Raw genomic sequence first — 25,871 nt, 5'->3', positions numbered from 1 at the left:
TCACTTTTGGACGCATGAAATTGAGTTCCTTAAATCTTTCAGTATTTATGAAGGCTCTGTAAATAAGATTTTCTAAAAAAAAAAATAACATAAGGGGAAGACAAAACTATTTCCAAAGCGAGCACCCCAAAACAAAGGACACTCTTAAATAATGAGACAGAACGACAGAATGTCTTTTCACATCCTTTTTTTTCCTACTTTTGCACCGATCCTTTTCAAAGCTCCCTTGGCTTTTCACCTCCTTTTTACAGGTTTTGCGCTTTCTGATGTTCCTTGGGGGTTTAACCAACCATCTGAGCCTCTCTGCATTTTCTAGAGAGAGAGCGAGATGGAAATGGTCCAGATGATGGAATGGTCAGAAACGCCATGGGGGAACGGGAAGATGATGATAGAGCAAGCCAAAGAAGAGCTGCAAATACTGGAAGCCCAGCACCCCAATCGGTTTGAGTATCTGAAACTTGAGCTCAAATCCTTCATTTGCCTTCTCCAATCACAAAACTCGACGATGCTTCTTTCTAATCAATATGACAACAACATGGTGGTGTGCTCCTCTTCCACTGCTACCACTCAAGGTTAGGCTCCACCCCACCCCCCCCCCCCCCCCAATGCCATGTTATATTTTCAGAAATGTTAGGTTTTGTTTTTTGTGATGAAGGGTGTGTTCCGGGCCAGCTTGCGCGCTCTTCGGACTAGTCCCTGCAGCCCCTTTCGCATTCGTTTCACATGCATGTGTGTGGGATGAATGGACCCCTAGATTTGTTGGCAATGAGAATAGAACGTGATCAAACTTAGGAGGGAATAAGCTCCTAGGTTTGAGGCCAAGACTACCGGGCCAACTCTTTGGGCGAGAAATGTTTGGTTGTAGGAAGGAAAAAAGAAGAAACAGAAAACAAACAAAATAATACTAAACTCAAAATGTAGTAAAAAAGTTACGGTCCAAAAAAAATAACGGACAAACCCTCCAGTGGCTCAAGATTTGGAATGTTTAGTCTCCGTGGAATTCGAATGAAAATCATAGCATATTGGCGATGATTAAGGTGCAAACTGGTATACTTGAATGTCAAAAAGAGGGTATTCAAGTATCTGCAAACAGTTTGAAACGTGTGCGTTGCTTGTCAAAATTAGTCCGTCAAGTCGGTATGAGAAACAAATGAGAAAATTTTCAGTGCCGTGTGGGTATCACGTGGTGCCCACTCGGCACATCCAGGCCATCCAAAAGTGTTTTGGACGGTCCGGATTTTTAAAAAAATTTCTCCCAGAGAAGTTAAACTCTTCCCTAGAAAAGTTTTTTTAAAATCCAGACCGTCCAAAACACATTTGGACTGTTTGGATGCATGAGCGGGCACCAGGTGGAATATACCGACCCGGCACTGAAAAACTTCTCTTCAAAAAGTATGGAATCCGTGTGAGAAGTAAATAGTATAAGTGCTTGTCTCACATTTGAATCCTACAGAGGCTAAACATTTCAAACTTTGGGCCACCGGAAGGTTTGACCGGTTGTTAACTTTAGAGCGACGAAATTAGTTGGGGTGCGCGTAAACTGGCCAGACATCCGGTTATGAGAAGATTGTAAAAAATAGCCAATTAGGCGTGACATTTCTGAAATTTGATTTTGGAAAATTCTAAAATCAGCCAAGTGACCTGACAATAATGAGTGTGTGAATATGTATTGAAGGGAATAAAAAGAACACAGAAATACGTGTTTTCTTTGTCTTCTAATGTGCTTATCGTCAGCCCAGTGGGCTGACAATAGCAAGACCGTTTGATTTTACCTCAACCATGGCCCTTTGGGTCGTTGTTACTTGCATAACCCTTGAAGTTGTTGTCGAAGGTACGTGTGAACTGGTATAAACAAATAATTATATGCATTTACACACGTGCGCGTATCGTGTCGGTCATATATATTTGTATTTTGTGATTTGAACAGCATCATCAACCAGCAAGAAGAGGAAGAAAGGTGCAAGTGAAAGGAAAAGAACAGAGCCGGGCGGTAAAATCGAACAGAGCAAGCAACTGATCCAGAGGGCTAACTTCGACGAGTCGTTGTATAGTAGGAGGAGAGATAGGGTTGAGGTTGCGCTTGAGAGGGCTCAAGCTTGTCTCCAGAAAATTCAACAGTTCAAAACTACCTTTTGATAATCCATCATAACCCCCATAACAGGGGGAACCCAACTAAAATGAACACTGGTGTTTCCCTCCTTGCCTTTTGCCTTTTGTGGGTTATGGAACTAGGCTACAGCCAACTGAAGGTTTTGTTTTTGGTATGTGCTTTGACATCTACTCACTGTTTTGGGATGACTCTTGTTTGATCAGATCATTCGATGGGTTCGGTAGTTCAATGGAGTCTTCTTTTGTTGGTTGGTTCCGAGGAGCAGCACATTGGTTCAGTTGTTGTGATGGGCTTGAAGACGAACATCGGTTCGCATGCACAGTTATGTCCGAAGTTGTGTTTTGAAGGGATATGCGTAGACTCTGTTGGAAAATACGGCAGCTCCGTTTGTACTGGCATAGGACTGTTGCTTTTGTTACTTCCTCAATCCCTTCTATGGAATTCACTGGAATTTTGTGGAAATGAATCTATAGCCTGATGCATATCGTGGGTGCCGGAAATATAATAATGTAGTTTTTTTTTCCAGTATGTCTCTCTTTTATTTCTCACTCACCAGTCACCAACTGTGATGGTAAAGAAATGCAACAATTTCTGTTTTTCTTCTCTCTCCCAATGAGAGGGTTGTTATTTTCCTACCCCTAGTGGAAGAGGCAAGAGGTCGTTCGCTTTTCGGTCTTTGTATGGCTTCGAACCCAGACAACATGGCCTAGTTTTCGGTTTTTTCTATGGATTCGAATCATGGTCTGTAGCTAGGTGCTCTAAGTTTTAGCAAATGGTCGCACTCCGGTTCCATAGGATGTATTCCCAGGAGCGCACTAAGAAAACGGAAGATTAAAATTGAAGAAGCAGTAACATATCCTAATCCAGCCATGTTCGGATTATGAGGTAAATAGGCAGTCGTCTCTGTAAGCATGGTGCATTGCAAGGTCTCACCAAACCGACTTTCTCATCGTCTGCTGCAGGTATCAAGAGAAGAAACCAAAGGAGTTGATCAACAATTCAACATCAACTTAAAGCTCGCAATCGATGTTCCATATCCAAAGCAAAGCACAATACTCTAATTACCAATCTCCATCATCTGTTGCCAAACACTAATTGAAGTGGTCTAAAGAACTATAGAATGGTACCAGTATGTTTAACCGATGTACAAGAAATAACAAAATGAACAGTTGAACAAATGTACGAGGTTAAATTTGATGTAACCGGCATTGCCAGCAAATAAGAAGCACCGGGGAGTTTACAACCACATAAAAAAGGCAGCAAACAATCGTTGCCCCAAATGGCATAAATATCCACAAAAGGGGTGACCTCCTGTGTCAAGTAAAACATTACCATCACACCTTCTCTCATACAGGAGCTACGAAAATGAAACCAATATGTTGCGACAACGACGAGAATATCAAGCATTGAACTTAATGCTTTGCAACCACCACTTGACAAGTACACACAAATAGGCCAACAAGTTGAAATGACAAACACCTAATGCATTCAGCATCTTCCGAGCAGATGATCTGCATAAAAGCATATTTTTAGCCACATCATAGAAGGAGGATTCAACTGGGGTAAATTTCATGATGCAGATGGTTTACAGTTTACCTGAATGTTAAAGAAGACTACGTAAAGTGATCAAGAAAAGGTAGCCCATTTCTTAATTCTGGTTAGATTTGTGGTACGCTTCAGCATAGATTGCCAAGCAACAAGTGACATGTAACATAGACGATTTCTTTGCTGAAGTTTCCACCTCGAGGATGATATAGGATTCACCTGAGAGCAACAAAGCTTCACAGTAAGGTGTCTGCTTATCTCTTTGCTGCCTGCCTGCGAGAGAATACGAGTAGGAGAGGTAAGAAAAAAAACCACCTAGGTGAGACACTTACCACTTACCCATAACTACGCTGAGCGAATGTAACTCTTCATAAAAAACAAGCACCTATTCAATGAGAACTCAGTGGGCACGTAGGGAGCAGTTTCGGCAGGGTGGCAGTAGAGTTGGATCAACATACAACGAAACACCAACCTGGGAGGGACAGACTAAAGCCATGTCACTGGTATTCAAATGCCTGGGTCACTCAATGAAAACTACAAAAAAAAACCCAAAGGGTCCCATTGTTCAACCAATTTATTCATCTCCCTTTGGGGTTTCCTCTTTGTGGAGTAGACAATATGACATCAGTCTCAACAGCCAAATGCGCCACCACAAACCAAGTAGACATAATACACATACATTCTTTCTCCTGCCAACACCCCATTTTTTTTTTTTCCATTGATTTTGCTGTCCAAGATCTCCATGAAGTTAGATGATGGCCTCTATTGAGGAACTTCATCCCTAAATGAGTAAGCATTCTTCTATATAGAAATACATTTTACTTCAATCATTTTCCTCCTTTTTCCATCCTTCCACCTGACTTCTACCTCCATCCCTCAACTTCGAATCACCACTGATAAACCCCCGACGCCCCATTAGAACTAGATTCAGAAGCTTTCTCCTCACATTGTACACAGGATTCGGCTCAATCAAGCACCCCCTCTCGTAAGCTTCTCTCAGAAACACAGTATGCCTCTTCCCCTTGGTTGACAAGTAAAACATCCCAGGGTGATCCAAGAACAAATCCCTTATATTCAAATCAATCCCAAAGCACTTCCTAAAATGGCTAATCTTCTCCACCTCCACCGTCTTCTCAACTGTCAAACTCAAGAATTCGTGAACGATCCCAACCGCCCGTTTCTCCATTTCCATCATACCTCTCTTAGACCTCTTCTTCTCTCCCATCTCCTCGTACGGCCCAACGTATGGCAACCTCTGCCATTCCTTCACTTTAGCCCTAAAATTCTTACTTAGCCTCATTCCCGGTGGATACCCGTGCTTAAAACTAAACCTAATTTCAGTTCTATCAACCCCATCATCCTCTCTACAACACTCTATAACCCTCCAATTTTCAACCGCGGCCGAAAATGCATCCCTATTAACATTATCTCTCAGCTTCAGTATGTGAGTATTAGGCTCATGGGCATCTAATAACTCAAATAAATCAGGGTTCTTCGATATTACCGAGTCCTCGAAGTCGTCAGGCAGCCCCACCTCCCTCCACACCTTGAAAATCGCCCGTAGCGGCAGCGATTTTGACACGGTCATGGACAGGAGCCGGACCAGCCGGTCAATTGTGACCGGTTCGGAGGCAGCAATGGTGGCCGACTCGAGCCGGGCGATTTCGAGGGCGGTTTCGGTTAACCTGCAGTAGGGTTTGGCTTCCGATGGGTCGTAGAAGACGTGGAAGATGTGGGGATACTTGTGGAGGAAGGCGGCGGCGCCGCGGTTGAGGTGGAGGGTTTGGGAGAGGCGGGTGAGGAAATCGAGGGAGATGGAAGGTGGGTTTTTGTTGTTTGAGAGGATTAGGTCTTGGATGGAGATGACTTTGAGGAGGTTTTTGTAGTGGGTCATGTGTTTTTCAAAGGTGGGGTCTCTGGCCCTGGAGGAGACATATTGGGACGAGGTGGTTTTGGAGCGGAGTGCGGTGGTGAATGGAGGAGAAGTGGCGGTGGTGGTGGTGAATTTGAGGTTCTTGAGGATGCGGGTTGCCATTGATGAACAGAGTGAGGTAGGGAAACCAAGTCCGGACTGATACAGTGTCCAGTCTTTAGCTATAAAATTTCACTCAGTTTTTTTTTTTTTTCTTTTTTCAGGTCATGTTTGGTTCTTGAAATAGTGTTGAGCTTAGGTGCCTTGGAAAATTATTTTCGCACTATACTTGTCTTTTGTACATTTCTTTTATCGTTCTTTTATGCATATTTATGTGACTCTTCACATGATAAAAGCAAGTCAAAAAATAATGATAATTTTAACTCATTCTTACTGGACGAATACCAAAATATGGTAGTAATAGGTTAGATATAAAGTACATTTTTTTTCTCCTTTTATGCGTAATTATTAAAGGGTGACTCTTCACAGTTCACATGATAAAAGCAAATAAAATAATAATTTTAGTTCATTCTTACCAGGTGAATACCAAAAAATGATAGTAATAGGTTAGATATAAAGTACATTTTTTTCTCATTTTATGGATAATTATTAAATAGTGACTCTTCATAGTTCACAAGATAAAAGAAAATTATAAAATAATAATTTTAGTTCTTATTGGGTGAATGTATCCAAAAAATGGTAGTAATGTTTTTTTTTTTTTTTTATTTCTTGCATTTTCTATCTTTTTCTCGCTTGACCTTAACTTTTTTCTCATTATTTTCCTTTCCTTTCTTCTCCCGTTCCTTCTTGAGTTCCAAACAGAGCCTAATAAGAGAAAATTCCTCAACCCCAGCGCCGGACCGCTCTCGGGCTCGTAGCTGCTGCCGTGCTGCGTTACTACAAAGTCCATCAGCCGATTGGCGGCAAGAAAGCTCATGAACCCATTTATCGTTTTCAAGACTAAAAACCGTTGATTGGAGGAAACAAAAACACAGGAAATATGGTGTGGGGTCTGTTTCCTGTCGACCCAATTCCAGGTTAGTAGTTCAATGCTTTCCCCATTGGCCATCGATACCCAAGTATTTCCTGTTGGTTTATTTCTTGAAATGCCATTATGTTGGATCAACTTACTATACACACATTGTGTATACTATGATACTAGGGTTGGTGTTTATTTGCAAGCTTGAGGAAGCATATGTTGACTTTCTACAGTATATTATGGTGATTATGGGTTTTGGGGAGAAGGGTTGTTCTTGGGTTTAAGTTTTTCCACCGGAGTCGTGTTTCCCTTTTCTAGTTTGCTATTGTAATGGTGATGGAGGTCTTCAGTAGGTTTAGTTTTTGATAGTGTTTCATAAATAATCAAAGGAGGAGACATAGAAGAAAGCAGGAGCCACGCTGCGAACATTGTCAACACATGGCTAGCCTACATAGAAAACTCTCCACAGCCCAAGAGGCTAGGCCAACAAACAACTGAAGACAAAATCTCACAACCAAGAGGATTGTTACATAGGGGTGATAGGCTAAGGAGGTTAGCTAGCCCCTCTTTTCTGTTGCTTTGCTGAACTTGAATTCTAATGTATTTGAAGTTAGCTAGTTTAATCTTGAGTTGGATGGTTATGAGGGTGGTATGATTAGGTAATATGATTTGTCATGTGGGTGGTGCCATTTTTTTCCCTTGAAGCTGAGGAGGGGCTGTGGCTTTTTCAGTGCGGACTTTGAGGCAGTGTTTTTTTGTTGTCGGTGCATATGCAAAAGATGAGCTTATCTCTATTGGACAGCGTAGGATACCGTTGCTTTGAGATTAAGGTTGTGGCAGATTTATTTTAGGAGATTGGAAGGGTGGAAGAGAGTACATTTCAAAGGTAGGAACCCTTGTTATAAAAGTATGTTGTCAAGTCTCCTTATTATGAAAGTAAGCTTTATTTATAGGGAGACCTTGGCCCTCGGGTGAGAGTTCAACCGCCCTATTGCAAACTGGGAGATGTTTTCTAGTCCCATGAAAGGTTGGTTGGGCATTCGACATATTTGGAACTTTGATTAGGCATTGTTGGTGAAATAGCTTTGGAGACGTGCTTCTACAGTGGGGAGCATTGGAGTCAGGTATGGGACTAGAAATTTTGCCTTGAGGTTGGGGTGGACATTTAAGGAGGTCCTAAGTACTTCCCATGTAGTAGGTGTCTGGAAGACGTTCAGACGTAGTATGAGCAGATTCGGCAGGGCACGTTTGATTTTTAGTGGAGATGGTAGGATGAACTTTCGGTTTGATTGGTGGTGTGGGATAGCTCCTTTCTTAAGGACCTTCCAAGAGCTTCACAGTAGTGTATAAAATAAAGATTCAGTCCTTGTCAAGTATTTTTGGGCTTGGGGTCATAGATGGTTTGAGATCCTCGTTTTGTTTGCCCTTTTCAAGATTGAGAGTTAGAGATTCCGAGGATTTCTTGGAGCAAATATAGAAGCTGAGGATTTAGGGTTATACAGTAGATGAACTGAGACAAGAGGATAACAGGGGTAGGGGGAGCGGGAGGGGGAGGGGAAAGTTGATTGTAACATCAAACCAAGCGGTGGAGTTCACTTCTATTCCATGTGATGTTGCTAGAAACTCACATAGTTTGCTGGTTATGTCAGCCATTTATGGTGGATTTTGTGCTTCAGTTCTAATTATTGTTTGGTTTATAGATGCCAATTGCCACGTGGAGTGGCCCAAGAGGGGTGAGAAGGCATGAATGGTGACTCATGCAGCGGTTATCATTATTATCTTGTTTGTTATTTTATTTGATACTTGTTATTGTGGAACTTATAAGTTATAAATATAATGACTTTTGTACATATTTGTTTCTACCTTAATGGAGTCTCTCTTTTTTTGTGCTGAATTCTCAGTGGCAAGGAAGGAAGGTCCATTTTGTTTCCGGCCATTGATTAGGGAAGGGTGATCAATGGCTAACTAGGTTGCTCATTGATTTAGGCTTGTTTCTCTGTAGCTGGACATTTATCTGGAATTCAATTGTTAATAGAGCATATCCAAAGATGTCATATGTGCTTGGATGAATAGGGTTTGTTATGGGAGCCATTGAAAATTTGTTTGGACAATTTACTGGTATACTAGTTGATGGTTGTCACTGTTGGTTTCTAGTCGTTGTGAATAAGTTGTAATTTTCTACGTCAATGTAGGCTATTTTTGAGGTTTATGGAACTTCATATTGGGCTCAAATTTTAAAACAACCACTTAATAATTAAAATTATCTTCAAGATTAAGTCAGAAAACAGTCTACCCCTCACAGCACCCTCAATTACAGGAACTAGCATTGGGGAGCTGCCAAATGGCACTTTGTAGTTCTGATTGTTATAAAGGCCGAGATTCGACTATTATTTTTTCATGACATCTTTGTTTACGACTTTATTAGAAGTTAACTTGAAGTCTAGCCCAAAAAAGGAAGTCTAATTGCTGATTTTTTTCTCCTTTTTTTGTCTTGGGTTTTATGGTGAAGTGATGAAACACGTTTACCTTGTTATCCTGTGAAAGACTTGGCTTATGCTGATTGTAGTACGTGTCATTCATGTAACAGGCGAAGAGAGTTATTATATCTTCAATAAAGGGATGTACAAAGTGGGTCGAAAAGGTACGCTCGATTGGGCAAGTTGTTACGAATATTTTCATTTTCATTTGCAATTTTATCGTTCAAACCAACAAATAACGAGCTCCAATAGACATCATAGAAAACCTTTTTAAATGTTAAAAGCCTTGAAAAACTGTTTTAATCAAGCACTGTGTCTCAATGAACTGGGGTCTGCTACAAGCCTACAAGAATCATTTTAATACATTCTACTATGTCAAGGCTATAAACTAATTAAGCTTAACAAATTCATATTCACTTTTACCACCACATCTCGTATCAGTCTTCTCTCCCTCTAACATTTTTAACAACACTACGAACAGTTTCTCTTTACTATTACATCTCCTGGCCCCATTATATCTGGCCACACCACCTTAGTCTACTCTCTCGCAGTTTATCTTCAATCTTTGCTACCCTTACCAATTCACAAATGATTTCATTTTGGTCCCATCTTTTCTAGTCTTACCAACCATCCATCTTCGTTTCAACGACACTCATCTTGTTTATGTGTTGTTCCTTAGCTGCAACATTCTGGCCCATATAACAAAGCTGGCCTTAAAATTGTTCTATGAAATTTTCCTTATCACTTCCTCCCCTAAAATCATTTTCTCATTCGATAATGATTTCCATCATTCAAACCTAGAAAGCCACCAACTATTTATGACCACAGTGACAGTAATTCCCAGCATGGCTCTCAGACTGGCCTTCTTCCCACTTGAGGGATAAAGTACTGGTAAAAACTATGAAAAATCAAAGTCGAGGCTGGGTAAGAAAACTAGGAAAATCACCTGTGCCCACCTATGCCTTGACCTAGACTAGAATTTTCTTTTCAATTTGAACGCTTTTGATAATTATCTTTTGGTTAATTATGAAGTGCTGTTTGGATTAACTCACGATGATCTCACAGTTTAGCTTCAATTTTTCTTTGTAGGATGTGATGTGATAGTTAATAAAGACAAAGGAGTTTCTCGAATCCATGCAGAAATAGTGGTTGATGAGATGGCTTCCATGGGGAGTCTGCAAAATAAGTCTTCTAATATATATTCCAAAGTTCGGATAAGAGATTGTTCGAAATATGGAACATTTATCATCAAGAATACAGGGTCAAAAGAGAAAGTTCATGAGTGCCCAAACAAGGAAACATCTCTGAAAGATGGCGACCTGGTTTCATTTGGTACTGGTAATGCAACGTACAGGTAATTTAGTCAATTTTCTGCATTTTCTTTCTGCATGTGTTGAGTTTCTTCTATGATTATATATTTACATTTTGTATTGTTTGTACCAAATGTAGGTGTAGAACCTGTTAATTAAAGCTACCATGTTTAAATCACCATGTTCTGCTTCTCTTAATTCTAGCTAATATCTTGCAGGTTTTGTTCCGTTCCTCTCACAATCTTTGTTTACTGCTCGGAACCCTTTGAAGCAAATCAACTTCTTCATGAGAAGATATCATCGAGCGGTTGGTAGTTGCGTTTATTTTGTTTCTAAGCATTTGGCAGTTATTATGTTCACTAGCTGCTACTTTGGAATGCGTCTTCCTATTTAGGTAAAATGAAGAAGAGAAATGGACACTAAAAATGGGGTGAAGGCCTTTGTTTTTTGGCTCTTCAAGTTATTTTGCTAATGTCCACTATATTTTGCATCTTGCTGCTTTCCTAGTTTTTCATGTCACAAGTTTAGCATACTTTAGAAGTCCATCCAACCTATGAATCTTTATGTATATGTTAGATGAGGTTTTTTGTTGATAATTATGTGTTCTCCATCTAGGTGCTTGTACAACTCATAGCTGGAATCCAGACTGCACTCATGTGCTGGTTAACCAGTTCAGGCCATTGACAGAAGGGTTAGTTGATGCTTTTGTGGCCAAGAAGCCTTTTGTCCTTAAAGATTGGATTGAGGTATAGCTATATTTAAAGCTCTGTATCTTGATAAAGCATTGTATTAATATTTGTGTTTTCGCTTGAATATTTGTGTTTTATTTTACCTAATTGCGCAATGAAGTTACTGCATCTAGAAGGCTTTTTGTTGAGTCCAGTTTTAGTGGTAAATAATGGCTTGTTTGCATTATTTGTTATTGCTAAATCTTTCTGAATATTCCATTGCACAATGATGCAAGGCTATGTCTTCTATGGGTTGCATGTTCCAGTCTCAGTGCTATTTTGGTGAGTGGAGTTCTACCAAATCTTTTTTTTCTCTGCATGGAGTTTGCCTCCATTTTAGAGGAGGTGAGTGGAGTTTGCCTCCATTTTAGAGGAGGATGGATCATATGTGACATTGGGGAAGAGGAGGTAACTAAGCACTGCTGCCCCTTGAAGGAGTCGATGCCGGCCTTTACTTTCAACCGTTGGTATGTCATATGGGAGGACACGATAGGGATGATCTTCAGTTTTTTGAGTCAGCTACTTTTGAAAGGAGTCTTATTACATCTTATGTGGCATGGAATCCTTAGAAAGGCAGAGTGACGAGTGTATGTACCAGGGACTTTGCTTCTATTAGCCTTTGATAGAAATTGCAAGCTGCTGGCCAGAGTTTTGGCGTAACGGGTAAAGGAGTCTCCTTATGTAGTTGTGTCAGATTCTCGGAATGCCTTTGTGGAGGGGCATCATATCTTTGATGCTTTGTTAGTAGCTCATGCGTCTGTTGACTCGAGGTGTGTGATGAAGAACCGGAGGATATTTTAGTAAGCTTAACATTGAGAAGGCTTATGATCATCTTGACCGGGCTGCGTCTTGTATTTCAAGTGAATGTAGTAATGTACCAGTTGAGATTCTGTGTTTTCTCAGTCCAGATGTCAGTCCTGGATAATGATTCTCCTTCCCGTTATCCAGCCATCTAGGGGTTTGACAGGGTGGCGTTGAGCCGTTTGATTGGCATGGGGGTTCAGTTGACAGTCTCCCATGTTTCTCGTGTTCATTACAACAATGTATGATCATTTTTGTAGAGCTGATCTGGACTAGTTGGCTTACCTCTTGTCTGTTGTGTTGTGTTTTGAGGGTTGCGACCGAATGTAGCCAACTAGAGTTCCTCCTTTCAGTTGGTGAGATATCTCAGGCCGACTTTTTTGCTACCATTCTTGGGTTAGTTCCCTTCCAATGACTTAAGTTGGGCTGCTTTTGGGCTCTTCTTTTAAGGCAAAGGCAATTTGGACAAGTTAGATGTTTCAAATGAGGCTGGCGGGGTGGGAGAGGCAGTATGTGTTGAAGGATGGTAATTCTCTCTTTTTGGAAGTACTTTGGTGAGCAATCGTACATATTTCATGTTGTTTCACACCTCCCCTGTGCCAGTGTCTTAGAGGCTGGAGAAGCTTCAAAGGGACTTCTTATGGAGTGACATTGGCAAAGGAGATTACAATACTCCTTGGATTGGGGGATGGTGAGGGTTGGGGATGAGAAAGTTGGGTATTTTGATAATAAAGCATTGTATCTCAAGTGGTTGTGGAGATTTGCTTGCAAAAATAACTAGTTTTGGAGTAGAGTGGTGGTGGCAAAGTGTTATGTTGACTGGGGGGTTGAGTATGTCCAGAGGTCTCTTGTTCACACGGGAAGGGGTATTGGAAGAGTATTTGGTTGGTGTAGGGTTTTAGGAAGCTTGTTAGCTTTCACGTGGCAAGGGAGGACAAGGTGAAATTGTAGAGGGATAGGTGGTGGGTGTTGTATGTGTAGATGTGATGGGGATTGTATCTCTCAGGTTCTCATCCAATACTAGGTTGCCACAGAAATGTGGAATTGCATCTTCCATCTGTTTGGGATGTCTTGGATTCCTCATGGGGATGTTACAGGGTTCTTGAGTAGCTGAAGAGGTGGTACGGTTATTATAGTGTCACACTCTCTTGATGGTTTAGTTGATATTGTTGATTACATACATATGTGGGGTGGCTGGCCATTCTGTTCTTGGGGCTTTTGTATTGTTTTAGGTCTGGTCATTTTTTTTTTCCATGAGTGACATAAGTAGATGCTTTTCTTCAACTTGCATGAAAGTATTCAAGCTTAGCTTTCTAAATTTTGTTTTTGCATGACAAGGCATGTTTCATATTTTCTTCACCCTAATACGTATTAACAAATCTGTGATTTGATTTTGTAGAAGGGAAAGGGCATAGGTTTAACTAGTAATGAGAATTCCCTGTAAGCTAATTGAGTTGGTCTTGGCTGTGTTCTCTACTTTTGATTGTGGCAGCTCTTGTACAAGATATCATGCTTGCTTGTCTATTCTTGGACCTGAGTGCATGACTTTTTCCCAGCTGCTTTTACATGTGTTTATCATCTAGCTTATGTAATCACCAATTGATAGCACTTCATAGTTGAAAACAAATTCTAGGCTTTCATTGAAAGAGTAAATAAACCATTCTACTTTCTGTTCTTCAGTTCATTTGTCAAGTTTCTATAAAACCAGTTGCTTTTAGATGAGTATTTTGATTTGGGTTGTCGTAGATCGTAACCAAAATATGTAGGTTTTCATGTTTGATCTGGTTTTATCATTAATTCACGGCCACTATGTAGGCTTTTGCAGGGAAAAATATAGGCACTGAAATTCCAAGCTGCAGTTCGTAAGTATCGTTCTGTTCTGAGTTTATAATGACTACTTTCACATTATAAACAGAGATAATAACTAATGAGGCATGCCTCCTGTTGTTGTTGTTTCCCCAGTTATGCTCCAAGCTTGGTGTTGGAAGGAGTATCAGTCAAAGTTGCGGACCCCAAATCCCGAGAGAACTGTTTGACTGGATACACTTTTGTATTAGAACAGACGCACAAGGTGAAATCCCTCCACTTCAAATATTCCAAGCTTATTTTCCATGCATAACTTATTTTGTTTTTCTTTCAAATTTTGGGGCATTCTAAGTTCAATATTATCCTTTTTTTCATTTCTTTGATTGAGACGAGATTCGGCATTTTTTAACCACAATTGACTGCATTGATCTCGGTAGCTACGCCACCAAAAACAAGTTGGTTGCTGCCCTGTTGGCATGTTAATTGTTAAAAGCTGTGGTTGATTTGAATTTTCTCTTATTTAATTCCAGCTAATTATCTCCCTTCTTTGCGGACTTAAAGTTAGTAGTGCCCCCCAACCTCGCAGAATCTGTTATGTGATTTGATTTTGAAACGTCAGGGATGATTCTTAGATGACTAATGACACTTGTTTTTAATCTTGCAGTATAAGTTTAAGGATAAGCTGTCATCATTATTGGCAATGGTTGGCGCAAAAGTTGTTAATATTGAAGGATTCTCGACAAATAGCCAAGTATGTGATTGCGGTCGTTATTTTTGTACTCTCTCGTTGATTTTTGTATTTGTACTTTAAATTCTAGCTCTGACAACTTGGACATCAAAAGTATGGGCATTACTATTTCTTGACCATTGAAGTTTAGGCACACTTCTTGTGATATTTCGTATGGTTCAGTAAGTACCATATTGAAGAAATAGTATTAAAATGGGGGACATTTGGAAAGTTGCATGCTTCCAAGGTGGTTTCTTTGGAGACAGTGCTACTCAAAAAAAGGGAGGAAATTGGGTCTTGTAAGGGTTTTTGTAACAATTGAAATCACTCCGTAGCTGTCCCCGACTTGCTTTCCTGGTCTCACCTGAACCACATTTTCTGCTGTTTCCATTATAAGGTCAGGTCATTTTACTGGTTTGCCCTTGTCTAATCTTCCAAACAACTTAAATACTAAAGTGAAGCATAGTGGTTATGTGAACAGTGGGTATTATGTAGCCAATACATACATAATTCTTGCCTGTCTTTTTCTTGTGAAATATGCTTACCGAAGGAAATTGCGGCAGGGCTTGGGAGATGAAGGTGATAACAAGGTTGTGCTTGTCACCCCTCCTGATTTGGTGGACAAATCTGTGCCCAACTGTAACCTTAGTCATCTATCTATAGTGAAGGAGAGAGATTTGATTTGTGCTGCTTTCTCTGGACACTTGGATCCTTCTATAATAGTAGCAGCACCTGGTAAGAATTGTTGTCTTCTTGTTTCTTTTTTAAATTATTCAGGAGAAGTTCACTTTGCTCACTAGTTACCTAGCAATTATATGTGGAAAGTTATTAGCTTCCTACGATTATCTGTAGTTCTAGATTGAACCTCTATATACACATAAAAGCACCTTATAAATCCTCGTATATTAAAAGTAGTCCAGAAATCATCACCACAAGTTTTTTTTTTTTTTTTTTCCAAATGTATTTTTTCGTATGTCCATGTATTTTAATCAAACAGATCTCTTCTGCAGTTGTGATCTCCTCTTCATGCTCGACGGATGAGACAGTGGTAGCAGATTCTGATGTAGAAGCTGAAACAGCAACGTCAGTTGACCTATCTGTTGCCATTAAGCCCGTAGAAACCACGAAACATGAGACAGATCATGCTGCTACCAGATTAGGAAGTGACAACATTACTTGCTCCATTGGCAGAGATGATGATACAACAGCACGAAAATATGAGGTTGATAAGCTCGAAAGTGGAAATCCAGATATTAGCTCCAGCGACCAAGATAATACTATAACAGCAAGAAGAGACCGCATTGATGAGCCTGAAAGTGGAAATCCAGATATTATATATAGCCAAATTTTAGTAGTTAGGGATACCAACTTACCAGCTTCAGACTATTCCTCAACTTATAATGGAGTTCCAAATTTTAAATGCTTCAAAAAGGTGAATGGCCTCCACTTGTATTTGTATTGCACAGTAAAGATTCTAGTCCCATGCTTTCTACCTTTGTCAATTTTTTATTTTTTTTGCTTGCTGCTGGAGGAAGTTCGTTAATTTCTATCCATCTCTCCTTGTTTTGGTTTGGCCATGCCTTTTTAAAATTTTCTACCTTTATAATCTTTTCTTCATTTATGCTTAGTTTTGGTGATTTTGTGCTCCAAAATAATGCTTAGTTATCTTGACTTGGTTGATTTACATACCATTAGTCATCATTTATAATTTGCTGTCGATTATTTTCCATGAATTTATTCAAGTTACATATTTGATCTTTTGCTTATAGTGTGATAATTATTTGTTTGTTCACTGTGAATGGACTTGTAGTCGAGGACTCCATCGGGGAATAGTTTCGACAATCTTATTCCATTTGCAAAATACCCATATAAGTATGACCCTCTCTTTGTCCTCAAGTCCAAATGTAATTCCTATGTAGCATCCAAAAGAACACGAAGTTTATGATATCAACAGTTTTGCCGTGCATTTGCTGATTGCAGAGATTCTGACTATGGAAGTGACGAAGTAGCTGAATCTGTTAAAGAAGAAAAAAAGCGGAAACAAATGGAGGCTATTGCAGAGGACTTATTCAACAACGAGAAGGTGGATAGTGGAACTTATATTGTCTAAAATTTTAACAACGATTCCCTGATAACCTATCTCCTTTTCATTATTGAATTCCAGGGGCGAAAGCGAGGAGTCACTGGCTCTCTCCATGGAATTTTTACACGTAGTTGACACGGGTAATTTGCTTTCTCTGCTATTAAGGGCTTTACATGAGTAAACCTACTTCATTTTTCTTGTAATTTTTCAGAAATGTTTCCTTGTCAACCCGGCTATTTTCAGAATTGTGTTGTAATATCCTAATTGGCATGCTCCAGGTCCTTGTATTTAGCCTGTGAGTATCCGGTTTCTCTAGTCATTTGCTTTATAAGCCCCTCAATCTTTCATTCCGTGGATATTGCAGTTTATGTCTAGTTTCCTTTAAACATCATGATTCGTAACTACTACAGCTCCTTCACATCATTTTTGATGTCACCGGTATTCTCTTATCCTATTGCTGTGATCTAATCAGAGCTAGCAAATGAAATGAGCCACAAGTTTGTGGAGTTGGACCCGGGTCGAAAGTTTGTATATTAACAATGATTTTCTCCCTCTGTTGTCAGCCCTTTGAGATCATTGGACTGACCAATAGTCTGCACTTAGTCTATTTTCCAAGCTAACAAATGACATGCTTCAAATAGCTAAACCTCATGCCTCAGGTTCTGGCTTGATCACTCCTAAAGTCATAACATCCCCTCCCCCTTTTATTTTTATTTTCCTTAGTTTTTTTATATTGGCCAAGGAAAAGATCTTTTTTAGTAGTCTTTTCTAAGCCTATTCTGTATCTTGCATTACTATGTATTTTGGTACTTCGGCTATGATTGGGAATTGTTTTTTATTGGTTAAATTGCGCACAGTTTTTGTAGGATCCTCTTCTATGTTTGCACTGTGTGGACCGTGGATTTGTGGACAGAAGGGAAAGGAAAATGGTTGGAAAACATGAAAATAATCGCGTGAATATGCCAAAATACTTGTGGTACATTTCCTCTCCCTTGGAAGATGAACGAGAATTGTGTCAAATCCACGATCCAAACACTACGTAAATCTGCTCAATCTCCCACTCCTTTATTCTACCAATATGTTCACACACTCTCTATGTTTGTTTGATCCGTTCACAGGGCCGCAGACATGATGAATTGCAGCTTAATATGGCTCCTCCAGCCTTTTTTCCTTGGATTTTTCCAACCAATATACAAGAAGAGATATCCATGTGGCCTATACTCTTTCTCAAATTGTTGCTAGCACTGACTCCCTCTCTCATCCATTCGTTATCGATCATGGTTTGCGTTTACGCTTTCTCCTGTGGTGGTTCAGGGTTGTATGTAATTGACCAACCATTTTTTGTTCTTAGCCCCCCTTTTCGTCGATGCTAGGTCTCTGATGGTCTTGTACATGTAATATTTCTGCCCGGACACATGAATTATCAAACAAAAAATGCGAAGCCCCCCTTTTGATTTTTGTGCTGGATGTGTCCTTACTCTTGTGTATTTGATTGCCATTTCCAGGTAAACTTTTTCCAAGAGGTGGGTTTGGTTAGTACCAGTTACAAAAATACAGTTCCAAATTGCATTTTACTACCCATTGGATGGGCAAACTCAACTGGAGGATATTGTGGGCTCACCACGAACTATGATCGAAATCGTTTTTGGGCACTCAAGCAGATCATATGAACGATAAATTAGCTTGACCGAATGATATAATTGTCGCAACTCACAAGAATTGGTCATGTTGGAGTACAACAAAATGAATGGCTACGCAGATTTCAAAGACAGACCGTCCTTTTTTTAGGTTTTAAATTGTGAATCGTACATTTTTGGATTATGGTCAGTATAGATTATAAATTTGTATGCCGTTACTCGTTATGAATTGGTCATTAGACATTAATTTCAGACGGACAATAAAGTTGGTAAAGGGAAAGAAGGGAAGGGGAGAAAGAAGAAGCCAATGAGAGTAATGTTTATTTATTTATTTTCATTTGATTGGGTGATTTTCCTTTCTATCATTCCCATTCGCCAGGAATTTTCCTTTTCGAGCATGGTAAAATCATGCAGTAATAATGTGAGTAATTACTCTTTATTGTAACTGTAATTGAATTACATTAAACAAGACATCAACTCACAAGCACACAAAATCCAAACGATAATGAACACAAAGATGAAAAACGAAACAAATAACCTCTATTCAGAAACATAGATTGACTCCTTCCAACTATCGAGAAGTTGTTTCCTTATTTTGATCTATGGCGCAGCAATGATTCGTTTCCTTATTATTTTGATCTATGGCGTAGCAATGATTATTCCGTACATTATTTTCAAAACTTTTCTTTAGAAGGTTTCATTGTTTCAAAGCTAAGAAATCTATAGAAAGGACTTCTTCTTCTTCTTCTTTTTTTCATTCCAAAAACTAGCAGCCCTTTTAATAGTAAGAAGAAAAGATGAAAATCGGAGAATGAGATATGACTTACTTGGATGAATAAAGGAGTGAAAATATACATACTAAAAATACAAAAAAATACATATACTAGTATTTTTGTCGATGCCCTTTTCCTCACCCCAATCCTATTTCTTCCAGCAATCCAAAATAACTTTTTAATTAGAGCTCCAAAAATAAGAAGTACAAGAAAGAAAAAGATGATACTCCGTATTGTTTTATTGCATAGTTTAATTAAGCATGAAAACAGTCGAAAGTACCTTCTTACTATTAAAATAACAAGATCTATAAAAATAAATCTTGTGAAATTAATCGATTCTTATGAGACTTTTCATGATGCTCGTGTTTTCTATCATTATCGTATCATATGCTGTATTAAAAGTAAGATTTTCAAAATAGAAAAGAAAAGATTACTATTTCAACAAGATGCATAAAAGAAAATAAAATCTACGTTACTTCCCTTCCTCTTACGACCTTCTATCGTAGTAATTTCCATACCTATCGAGAGATCCCTTCCGAAAGAAACGAACTTTCCTAAATAACTTTGTTCAAGTTTTCAATTCCGAACTCTTTTTTTCCATACCTATTGACAGAACCCTTCTGAAAGAAACGAACCTTCTTTCCTACACAATCTTGTCCAAGTTTTCAATTCCGAAATATATATATATATATATATATATATATATATATATATATATATATATATTTTTTTTTTTTTTTATTTTTTATAATCAGGTGTCCGAACTTTTCTTTTTCTCTTAGAAAATTAGGCGGTGTAATTCAATCCTCAAGATTAGGCGTTATAAATTTACCATTTATGTACCTAGACTTTAGATAGTCTCTCACAGACGAGACGAGCGGGTCGAAAAAATCTCTAGCAATGGGCGAAACTCGAAACCTACGCACCCACGCGCACGATAGCGCTCTCCTCACTTGTTTCTGGCTCCTTCGCCCCCATCCCTTTATCTCCCAATCCCTCCTCTCTCTCTCTCATCTCTCTCTCTCCTACCCCCCAATTCCCCCTACCCAATCCCTAGCCTCCTCTCTCTCCGCCAAATTCGGATCCGCCGCGTTTCTCTCGTCGCGTTGAAGTGAAATTCGTAGTTTTCCGAGCGAAAAAACGCTCGGCTTTGAAGGATTTCTTCGGTCTCCGCGATCGGATAAGGTAATTGATGACGATTCGTGAAAATTTTGCGTATTTATTGTGCGGTTACTTTTTTTTGTGTGATTCGAAAAATCTCTCGGTTTCATCGGTTGTCGCGATCGAATCAGGTAATCGATGGCTATGTAAGAAATTTTTTTGCGTTTTTTATACTGCTTCTATAATGCTGTTTGATTCGATCGGGAATTGTCGATTGAGGCTTTTTTCCGATCGAGAAGACGCTCGATTTCATCGGTTTTCGTGTTGAATCAGGTAGACGATGACGATAACGAAAATTCTGTGTCTTTTTTTTGGGCGGTGTCTATGTTGTGTGAGTCGATCGGGATTACTTAGTTTTTATAGGTCGGTTCAGGCACTTGGAAAATCTCTCAGATTTCCTCTATTTTTTGGATAGAATCATGTAATGATGACGATTCATGAAAATTTTGGGGATTTTTTGTGCGGTTTCTATGTTGTGTGATTCGAAAGAGAATCAACTCAATATGAGCGGATTTCTTCGTTTCTCGAGATCGAATCAGGCAATTAATAACAGTTTCAGTACAAATGAATGTGATTATGCGTTTTTCATGTTGTTTACGGTTGTGAGAATCCGATTCGAATTTTTCATATCGTTTCCACTTTGTAAATTTGGGGCTTTTATTGGATTTCTTTCAATTTTCTTAATCGAATCAGGTAATTGACGAGGATTCATTAAGCTTTTGTGAGTATGATGTGGTTTCTCTGTTTATTGTTTTAAAGTTAGGATTCGATCAGGAATTTTCTCAGTTTGAGTCAGATTACTTTCCTTTCTATAGATCAAATCAGGCATTTGAAAAATCTCTTCATCGTATCGATGACAATTCATTAGAGTTTTGTGTTTATTGACGTGGTTTCAATGTTTATTCCCATGAAGATTTTGCTCATTTGAGCGAATTACTTTGTTTCTCTAGATCAAATCTGGAAAATTGGGAAGAGTTTCTTTGCAAGTTTGTGGTTTTTCATGTTTTTTTCTACGAGTTTGTGTTCAATTGGAAATCATTTTACTTTCTTGAGTTTGAATCGGGTAGTTTGATAGCTTTTTCGTGACAAGTTTGTGATTTTTGATGTTTTTGTTTGGGTGAATATTTTAGTGTTGGGCTTTTTGTATGTGCTTTATATGCGAAGAAGAGGACTATGTGAGGTTTTTTTTTTTTTTTTTTTTTTTTTATCTATACTTCCACGTAATGAAACAAAGGATTTTCTTGGTATCCTTCAATTCCAGAACTTAGGGTTGTCCCCTACTTGCAGCTTATGAATTATGATTAGTATCTGATGTACACAGAAGGATGAAATCTCAATCTAGAGTATAATCTGTTAAGTTTTCCCTTGTATTTGCTGCGTGCTCCTGTTGATGTGAAGCAATGACTGAATGACACATGTTTGTTTTGTTCTGGTGGTTGAAGTTCCTCATTTCCTGATAATGTTTTCAGGTTGGTGTCCTTGTCGGTTTCTGTCATCGGAAACAGGTGGTTTGGAGATTCAAAATGGCTCGATATAATGGAGATGTAAGCATTTTTTAGATCATGTTTAAATCTTTGGGGTGAAATCTTCACTACATGAATGACTACTTTTTTTTTTGTATTGTGTTGCTTTCTAAAAGTTAGTGTCATGTAGGATTATGAAGATCTGGATGAATACGAAGAGGAGGGTGAAGAGCAAGAAGAGGAAGGCATTGGTGAAGACAACTATGAAGGACAAGAAGAAGAGGAGGAAGAAGAAGAAGCTCCACGCCACACTCAGGAAGAATTGGAATACCTTGATTTGAGGCAACAATTAAAAGAATCATTCAGAAAGAAGATGAAGAAGGAATCTGGTTCTTCCCGCGCAAATACAGAAGAGAAGAAATTTCCCTATTCAAAGTGAGATTAACTTGCATTTTGCTTACTTATTAACAAGTCTGTCACTTACTCTGATGCTGTATCATGGTATTGGTGTATTTCATGGTGCTTACTATTTTCAACATCGTTTTTGGCGATTTAAGTTTTTCCTATATGGTGTTGGGTGTATCTTGAATGGGAATTGAATTATGATTTTAACATGTTTGCAACCAGCACGACAAAGAATGGGCAAACAGTGAGGTTTCTGATAGGTCTGAATGTTTATGTATTTCTGGATATGTTTAGACCCAATTAGTATTGCCGGGTTTTGTGTATACAATGGGATGGGGACTTTGGGGTTTTTGGATGGGAGTTATTGAACATACACGGGTCATGTATTATCCTCCTTCACCATCAGATTTCTCTGCTAATTGCCATGGATGTAGGCTTTAAGCTAAACCACTTAATTCCTTGGTTTTCTTGTGTTCCATCTATTGTTTTCTTTTCGGTTGTTTCCATTGAGATTGCCCATTGTTTAAATATTGTGAATATATCAGAAAACTCAGTGCGAAGTCTTCAATTTTGTATGTTACGTATGGTGTATGTAGTCTGTGTCTTTCTTCTCATTTGTTGTCAATGTTCTGCAGTTTTGGATCGTTCTTTGGGCCGTCACAGCCTGTTATTGCTCAAAGAGTAATTCAAGAGAGCAAGTCATTGTTGGAAAACCAGCATTTGGCAGCAAAGGTTTCAAGACCCCATCATGATGTAAGTTCCCCAAGTCTTTGGTCGGGTTGTGGTAGTACATTGTGTATCTGAACTTAGCCTCATGTGAGTCCCTATGTTGTATGGGGTTGCTACTCACTGATAATGCTGTATCATTTTTCAATGCTGGAAAACCAGCATTTGGCAGCAAAGGTTTAAAGACCGTCATGAAATGCTAGAACTTGTTGTTTATCTGAAGACATTGGCCTTGGAAACCAAGTGTCTGCCAACTGAATCATTGTTGGATCATTATTTCTGTAGTTTTGATCTTTTCAAGGCTGTCCTGAAGTAATGGTGGCATGAAAACATCACGAGAGACAGTTTATAGTTTGAATTCATGAGGCTTATGCCTTAATTGTCTAGTCCTTAATGAGCACACCTTATACATATCAGTGATCACACTGTTATTTATTGGTAGGTTGTTCATTGCTTATTTTATAGTATTTAGGATCATTAATTTATCATATAGTGCATCTACCCTACATTGGCTTTAAGGGACTGCTTTTTGAATATAATGTTCATCAACCGAGAGCCCACTTATCCATGCAGAAAAATAGGAGCTCTACATCAACTGCTGCTGGATCCAAAGCTCAAGCCCATGATCACCGTCCTAAAGAAAACAAGGTTAGTAAAAGCACCTCCTTGTAGATTTTCTCTCTTGAGTTCTCTATATTTTCTTGTCGGTAACCAATTTTGTTTTCCTTTTTCTCCTTATTTGTGAAGGTAAAAGTGAACACCCAGACACTGAAGCAGACGAGGGACTACTCCTTCCTCTTAGATGATGCGGAGCTCCCAGGTCCCACAAAGGATCCTCCGCCTCGACCAGTCTCTGTTCCAAATTCTGGTGGGTTGCTGCTTTACTTGCACATCTTTTTCTTGGAATGAAGCCCAAATGTGCTCTTTTTGTTGAGAAGTCTTACATCATTTTTATTTTGTGTTTGGATGATGGTGAAGAGGCGAGATCAGCTCAAGTGCCCCCATATGGCAAACAGTCGTTAAACAAAACTGTCGGACAAGTTCCCAATGGCCGTGGAGAGAGAAAATCCATGTCCACAGGTAGCCAAATGCATCCTAAAGCAGGATCCCACAAGTTGACTTCTGCAAGCAGGCCCATTCTGACCTCCGTTCAACATAGAAAGAAGCTTGGAAATAGTAATGGGAGTGGGCCAGGTCGGCCTCTTGGGCCAGAAGACTTGGCCGCTAAGAAGCGAGCAGCCGCCCCAGAGAGGAGGGTCCCCACGGCAGTTGCGAAGAGTTCCATGCTTAGTGCTCAGAAGCCACCCTCTTCGAAACTGCACCCATCTGCTTCAAAGCAACCTTCTGTTTTAAAGAAGCACGTGGACCAGAAAAACGAATTTCAAAAATATACAAAAGAAAAGGTGCTGCAGAAACCTCAGGTTTGTCGCATATTTTTGCATGCACAAATGCTTAGGTTGCCTTTCCTGTTTATTTAACAATGTGGCAGTATATCTGCCCCTCCTACTCTCCTTATTTGAAGGATATTTGTTGTTTATTTCCTTATTGTGGCATATTGTTTGATTGTTTATTTACTTATTTGTTCTCTTTGCTTGTTGACAGATGAACAGGCCACCTGCAAAAATTTCTTCCCGTCCTACATTGCGAGATGACCGCCCAAAGAAAAAGGCTGTGAGACAGTACTCCGACCAGGAGGATGAAGGAGATATCCGTAGCATGATTCACAATATGTTCGGGTAATTAACCTCTGTTTCTTCCTTGGTTTTCCTTTCATAGAGTCATTTTTTTGTTCTTAGTAGACTTTGTTTGGCTTCTTGTGCTGCACATGCAACCAAAGCAGAGATGCAAAGATTTAATTATGTATACATACATATTTTGTTATTGTTAAATCTCATTTTTCTTCAAGTTAAGTGGCCTATAAAAAAAACATCTAAGGTAAGTGGTGATCTGTATGCAGGTATAATCCGAACAGATATGCTGGTCGTGATGAAGATGACAGTGACATGGAGGCAAACTTTGATGAAATTTTGCAGGAGGAGAAGAGGAGGTTAGTAATGTTTGGGTGACAAAAGCATTAAATTCCATCCATTTCGGGATACATGTTACTACCATACTACTAGCAGTTTATTTCGCTTTGTCATCAGATATTCTATATGCTAGATTTGGTTTGTGTGCTTCCCGTGTTTATATATATATATATTCCTGTGTCTTTATGCCTGCTATAATCTTTGTGGTTTCTTTTGATTCAGTGCCAGATTTGCTAGGCAGGAGGATGAAGAAGAACTCCGGAAAATAGAGGAGGAAGAGAGACGAGAGAAGTTGAGACAACAGGCAAAGAAGCGTAAGCTGAGCCAACGATGACTCGACTCTGAGCTCGATTCTTGTCGAATTCTTCCTTTGTTGGCTGAAGTCCGGCCGCAGATTTTTGCTGCCGTCTTTGGTTGTAAATTGGTTTTGTATCATTAGTAATGCTGCTGCTGAAATATTAACTTAGGCTTTTGTCAAATTTAGGAGAAATTATTGGTAGACTTTAGTTTTTGTGATTTTCCATTTTTGACTTGTCTTGGTCAGGTGGTAGTTTATTTGGTATGATTATTTCGATGAACTACATGTCGCCTTAATTGTGGTTAGGTGGACGCAACTTGGAAATTGACATTTCGGATCCACTCCCCAAAGGACGCAAACACTAGCTAGTACCCAAGTCCATGTAACACAGGCAACCTTAAAATTAAGGTATGTCGTCCCTTCCCATCATGACGTGCAGTACAATTCAAACCAAGATACGATCATGAATTTGCCAAATCGTGCACTTACGTCATTATCGTGTCCCAGATAGTACTTTTTGGTAGCTAATTTTGCCACTTTCTTATTTATTAATGTCACTCTTCCTTCTGTTTTTATTAGGGTGAGTCCCTTGCATTTGAAAAGTGAAAAAAAAGCTAGCATCGTAAAATGCAATGGTATTTTAGTAAATTCATTGTAATAAAAACAAAAAGGAGAGTGGTGTTAACAACTAGGAGTGTGGCAAAATAATTAACCTATTTTTTTTTAGTGAGATTACAAAGAAAGTATAAATAACGATGAAGGAGACGATCCATAAGTGCAAATCACAAATAAAGTACAATTACCAAGAAGGAAAGAATCTAAGAAAGTGAAAAGCACACAAGTTCACAAGTGCAATAATCACAAATAAGGCAATGATCTAAAAAGTGAAAATCACACAGGTTT

At 39.1% G+C, this 25,871-nt stretch overlaps 4 protein-coding genes across 18 annotated transcripts; 3 read left to right on the top strand and 1 right to left on the bottom strand.

Moving 5' to 3' along the window:
• Positions 1-263: 263 nt before the first annotated feature.
• Positions 264-2,635, top strand: LOC131302722 (uncharacterized). The gene is made up of 2 exons (XM_058329518.1): positions 264-572; positions 1,928-2,635. Exons 1-2 carry the CDS (start codon positions 329-331, stop codon positions 2,134-2,136), a joined length of 453 nt encoding a protein of 150 aa, XP_058185501.1. The 5' UTR covers positions 264-328; the 3' UTR covers positions 2,137-2,635.
• A 644-nt stretch (positions 2,636-3,279) lies between these two features.
• Positions 3,280-5,792, bottom strand: LOC131302721 (protein ROOT PRIMORDIUM DEFECTIVE 1). 4 transcript variants are annotated; one of them, XM_058329514.1, is made up of 3 exons: positions 3,988-5,792; positions 3,707-3,874; positions 3,280-3,621 (listed from the first exon to the last, which is right to left on the bottom strand). In XM_058329514.1, exon 1 carries the CDS (start codon positions 5,688-5,690, stop codon positions 4,479-4,481), a length of 1,212 nt encoding a protein of 403 aa, XP_058185497.1. In that variant the 5' UTR covers positions 5,691-5,792; the 3' UTR covers positions 3,280-3,621; positions 3,707-3,874; positions 3,988-4,478. The 4 variants fall into 4 exon arrangements, with proteins under 4 accessions (XP_058185497.1, XP_058185500.1, XP_058185498.1 ...); XM_058329517.1 differs by having other exon boundaries at positions 3,707-3,928; positions 3,995-5,792; XM_058329515.1 differs by having other exon boundaries at positions 3,995-5,792.
• A 553-nt stretch (positions 5,793-6,345) lies between these two features.
• On the top strand, positions 6,346-18,418 carry LOC131302720 (nibrin homolog). Of its 11 annotated transcripts, none has more exons than XR_009191891.1 (15): positions 6,348-6,604; positions 9,134-9,187; positions 10,113-10,377; positions 10,552-10,640; positions 10,949-11,079; positions 13,678-13,724; positions 13,825-13,933; positions 14,333-14,419; positions 14,959-15,130; positions 15,406-15,827; positions 16,206-16,267; positions 16,376-16,478; positions 16,560-16,618; positions 17,336-17,454; positions 17,597-17,936. XR_009191891.1 is itself a non-coding variant. In XM_058329505.1 (14 exons), exons 1-13 carry the CDS (start codon positions 6,568-6,570, stop codon positions 16,611-16,613), a joined length of 1,632 nt encoding a protein of 543 aa, XP_058185488.1. In that variant the 5' UTR covers positions 6,346-6,567; the 3' UTR covers positions 16,614-16,618; positions 17,597-17,936. The 11 variants fall into 11 exon arrangements, 7 of the variants coding, with proteins under 7 accessions (XP_058185488.1, XP_058185494.1, XP_058185491.1 ...); XR_009191893.1 differs by lacking the exon at positions 17,336-17,454 and adding an exon at positions 16,722-16,773 and having other exon boundaries at positions 6,349-6,604; XR_009191892.1 differs by lacking the exon at positions 17,336-17,454 and adding an exon at positions 16,690-16,773 and having other exon boundaries at positions 6,349-6,604.
• A 1,326-nt stretch (positions 18,419-19,744) lies between these two features.
• Positions 19,745-25,298, top strand: LOC131302719 (uncharacterized). Of its 2 annotated transcripts, XR_009191890.1 has the most exons (11): positions 19,745-20,073; positions 21,519-21,593; positions 21,703-21,947; positions 22,553-22,670; positions 23,217-23,291; positions 23,391-23,511; positions 23,622-24,064; positions 24,246-24,379; positions 24,601-24,690; positions 24,893-25,182; positions 25,215-25,251. XR_009191890.1 is itself a non-coding variant. In XM_058329504.1 (10 exons), the coding sequence occupies exons 2-10, from the start codon at positions 21,573-21,575 to the stop codon at positions 25,002-25,004; spliced, it is 1,359 nt and encodes a 452-aa protein (XP_058185487.1). In that variant the 5' UTR covers positions 19,745-20,073; positions 21,519-21,572; the 3' UTR covers positions 25,005-25,298. The 2 variants fall into 2 exon arrangements, 1 of the variants encoding a protein (XP_058185487.1); XM_058329504.1 differs by having other exon boundaries at positions 24,893-25,298.
• The last annotated feature ends 573 nt before the right edge of the window (positions 25,299-25,871 follow it).

Source organism: Rhododendron vialii, chromosome 10a (assembly GCF_030253575.1).
Source record: "Rhododendron vialii isolate Sample 1 chromosome 10a, ASM3025357v1".
NCBI classification, from domain to species: Eukaryota; Viridiplantae; Streptophyta; class Magnoliopsida; order Ericales; family Ericaceae; genus Rhododendron; species Rhododendron vialii.
The sequence above is the reverse complement of the archived record's forward strand: the minus strand, read 5'-3'. Positions and strand labels throughout refer to the sequence as shown.

What these genes read in the sequence shown, in the direction of transcription:
- LOC131302722 (XM_058329518.1), top strand. Translation starts at nt 329, where the DNA reads ATGGAAATGGTCCAGATGATGGAATGGTCAGAAACGCCATGGGGGAAC. An exon ending in TTCCACTGCTACCACTCAAG is followed by an intron (nt 573 to 1,927) that starts GTTAGGCTCCAC and finishes TGATTTGAACAG; the next exon opens with CATCATCAACCAGCAAGAAG.
- LOC131302721 (XM_058329514.1), bottom strand. Translation starts at nt 5,690, where the DNA reads ATGGCAACCCGCATCCTCAAGAACCTCAAATTCACCACCACCACCGCC.
- LOC131302720 (XM_058329511.1), top strand. Translation starts at nt 6,568, where the DNA reads ATGGTGTGGGGTCTGTTTCCTGTCGACCCAATTCCAG. An exon ending in TCCTGTCGACCCAATTCCAG is followed by an intron (nt 6,605 to 9,133) that starts GTTAGTAGTTCA and finishes TTCATGTAACAG; the next exon opens with GCGAAGAGAGTTATTATATC. An exon ending in GTACAAAGTGGGTCGAAAAG is followed by an intron (nt 9,188 to 10,112) that starts GTACGCTCGATT and finishes TTTTCTTTGTAG; the next exon opens with GATGTGATGTGATAGTTAAT.
- LOC131302719 (XM_058329504.1), top strand. Translation starts at nt 21,573, where the DNA reads ATGGCTCGATATAATGGAGAT. An exon ending in TGGCTCGATATAATGGAGAT is followed by an intron (nt 21,594 to 21,702) that starts GTAAGCATTTTT and finishes AGTGTCATGTAG; the next exon opens with GATTATGAAGATCTGGATGA. An exon ending in TTGCAGGAGGAGAAGAGGAG is followed by an intron (nt 24,691 to 24,892) that starts GTTAGTAATGTT and finishes CTTTTGATTCAG; the next exon opens with TGCCAGATTTGCTAGGCAGG.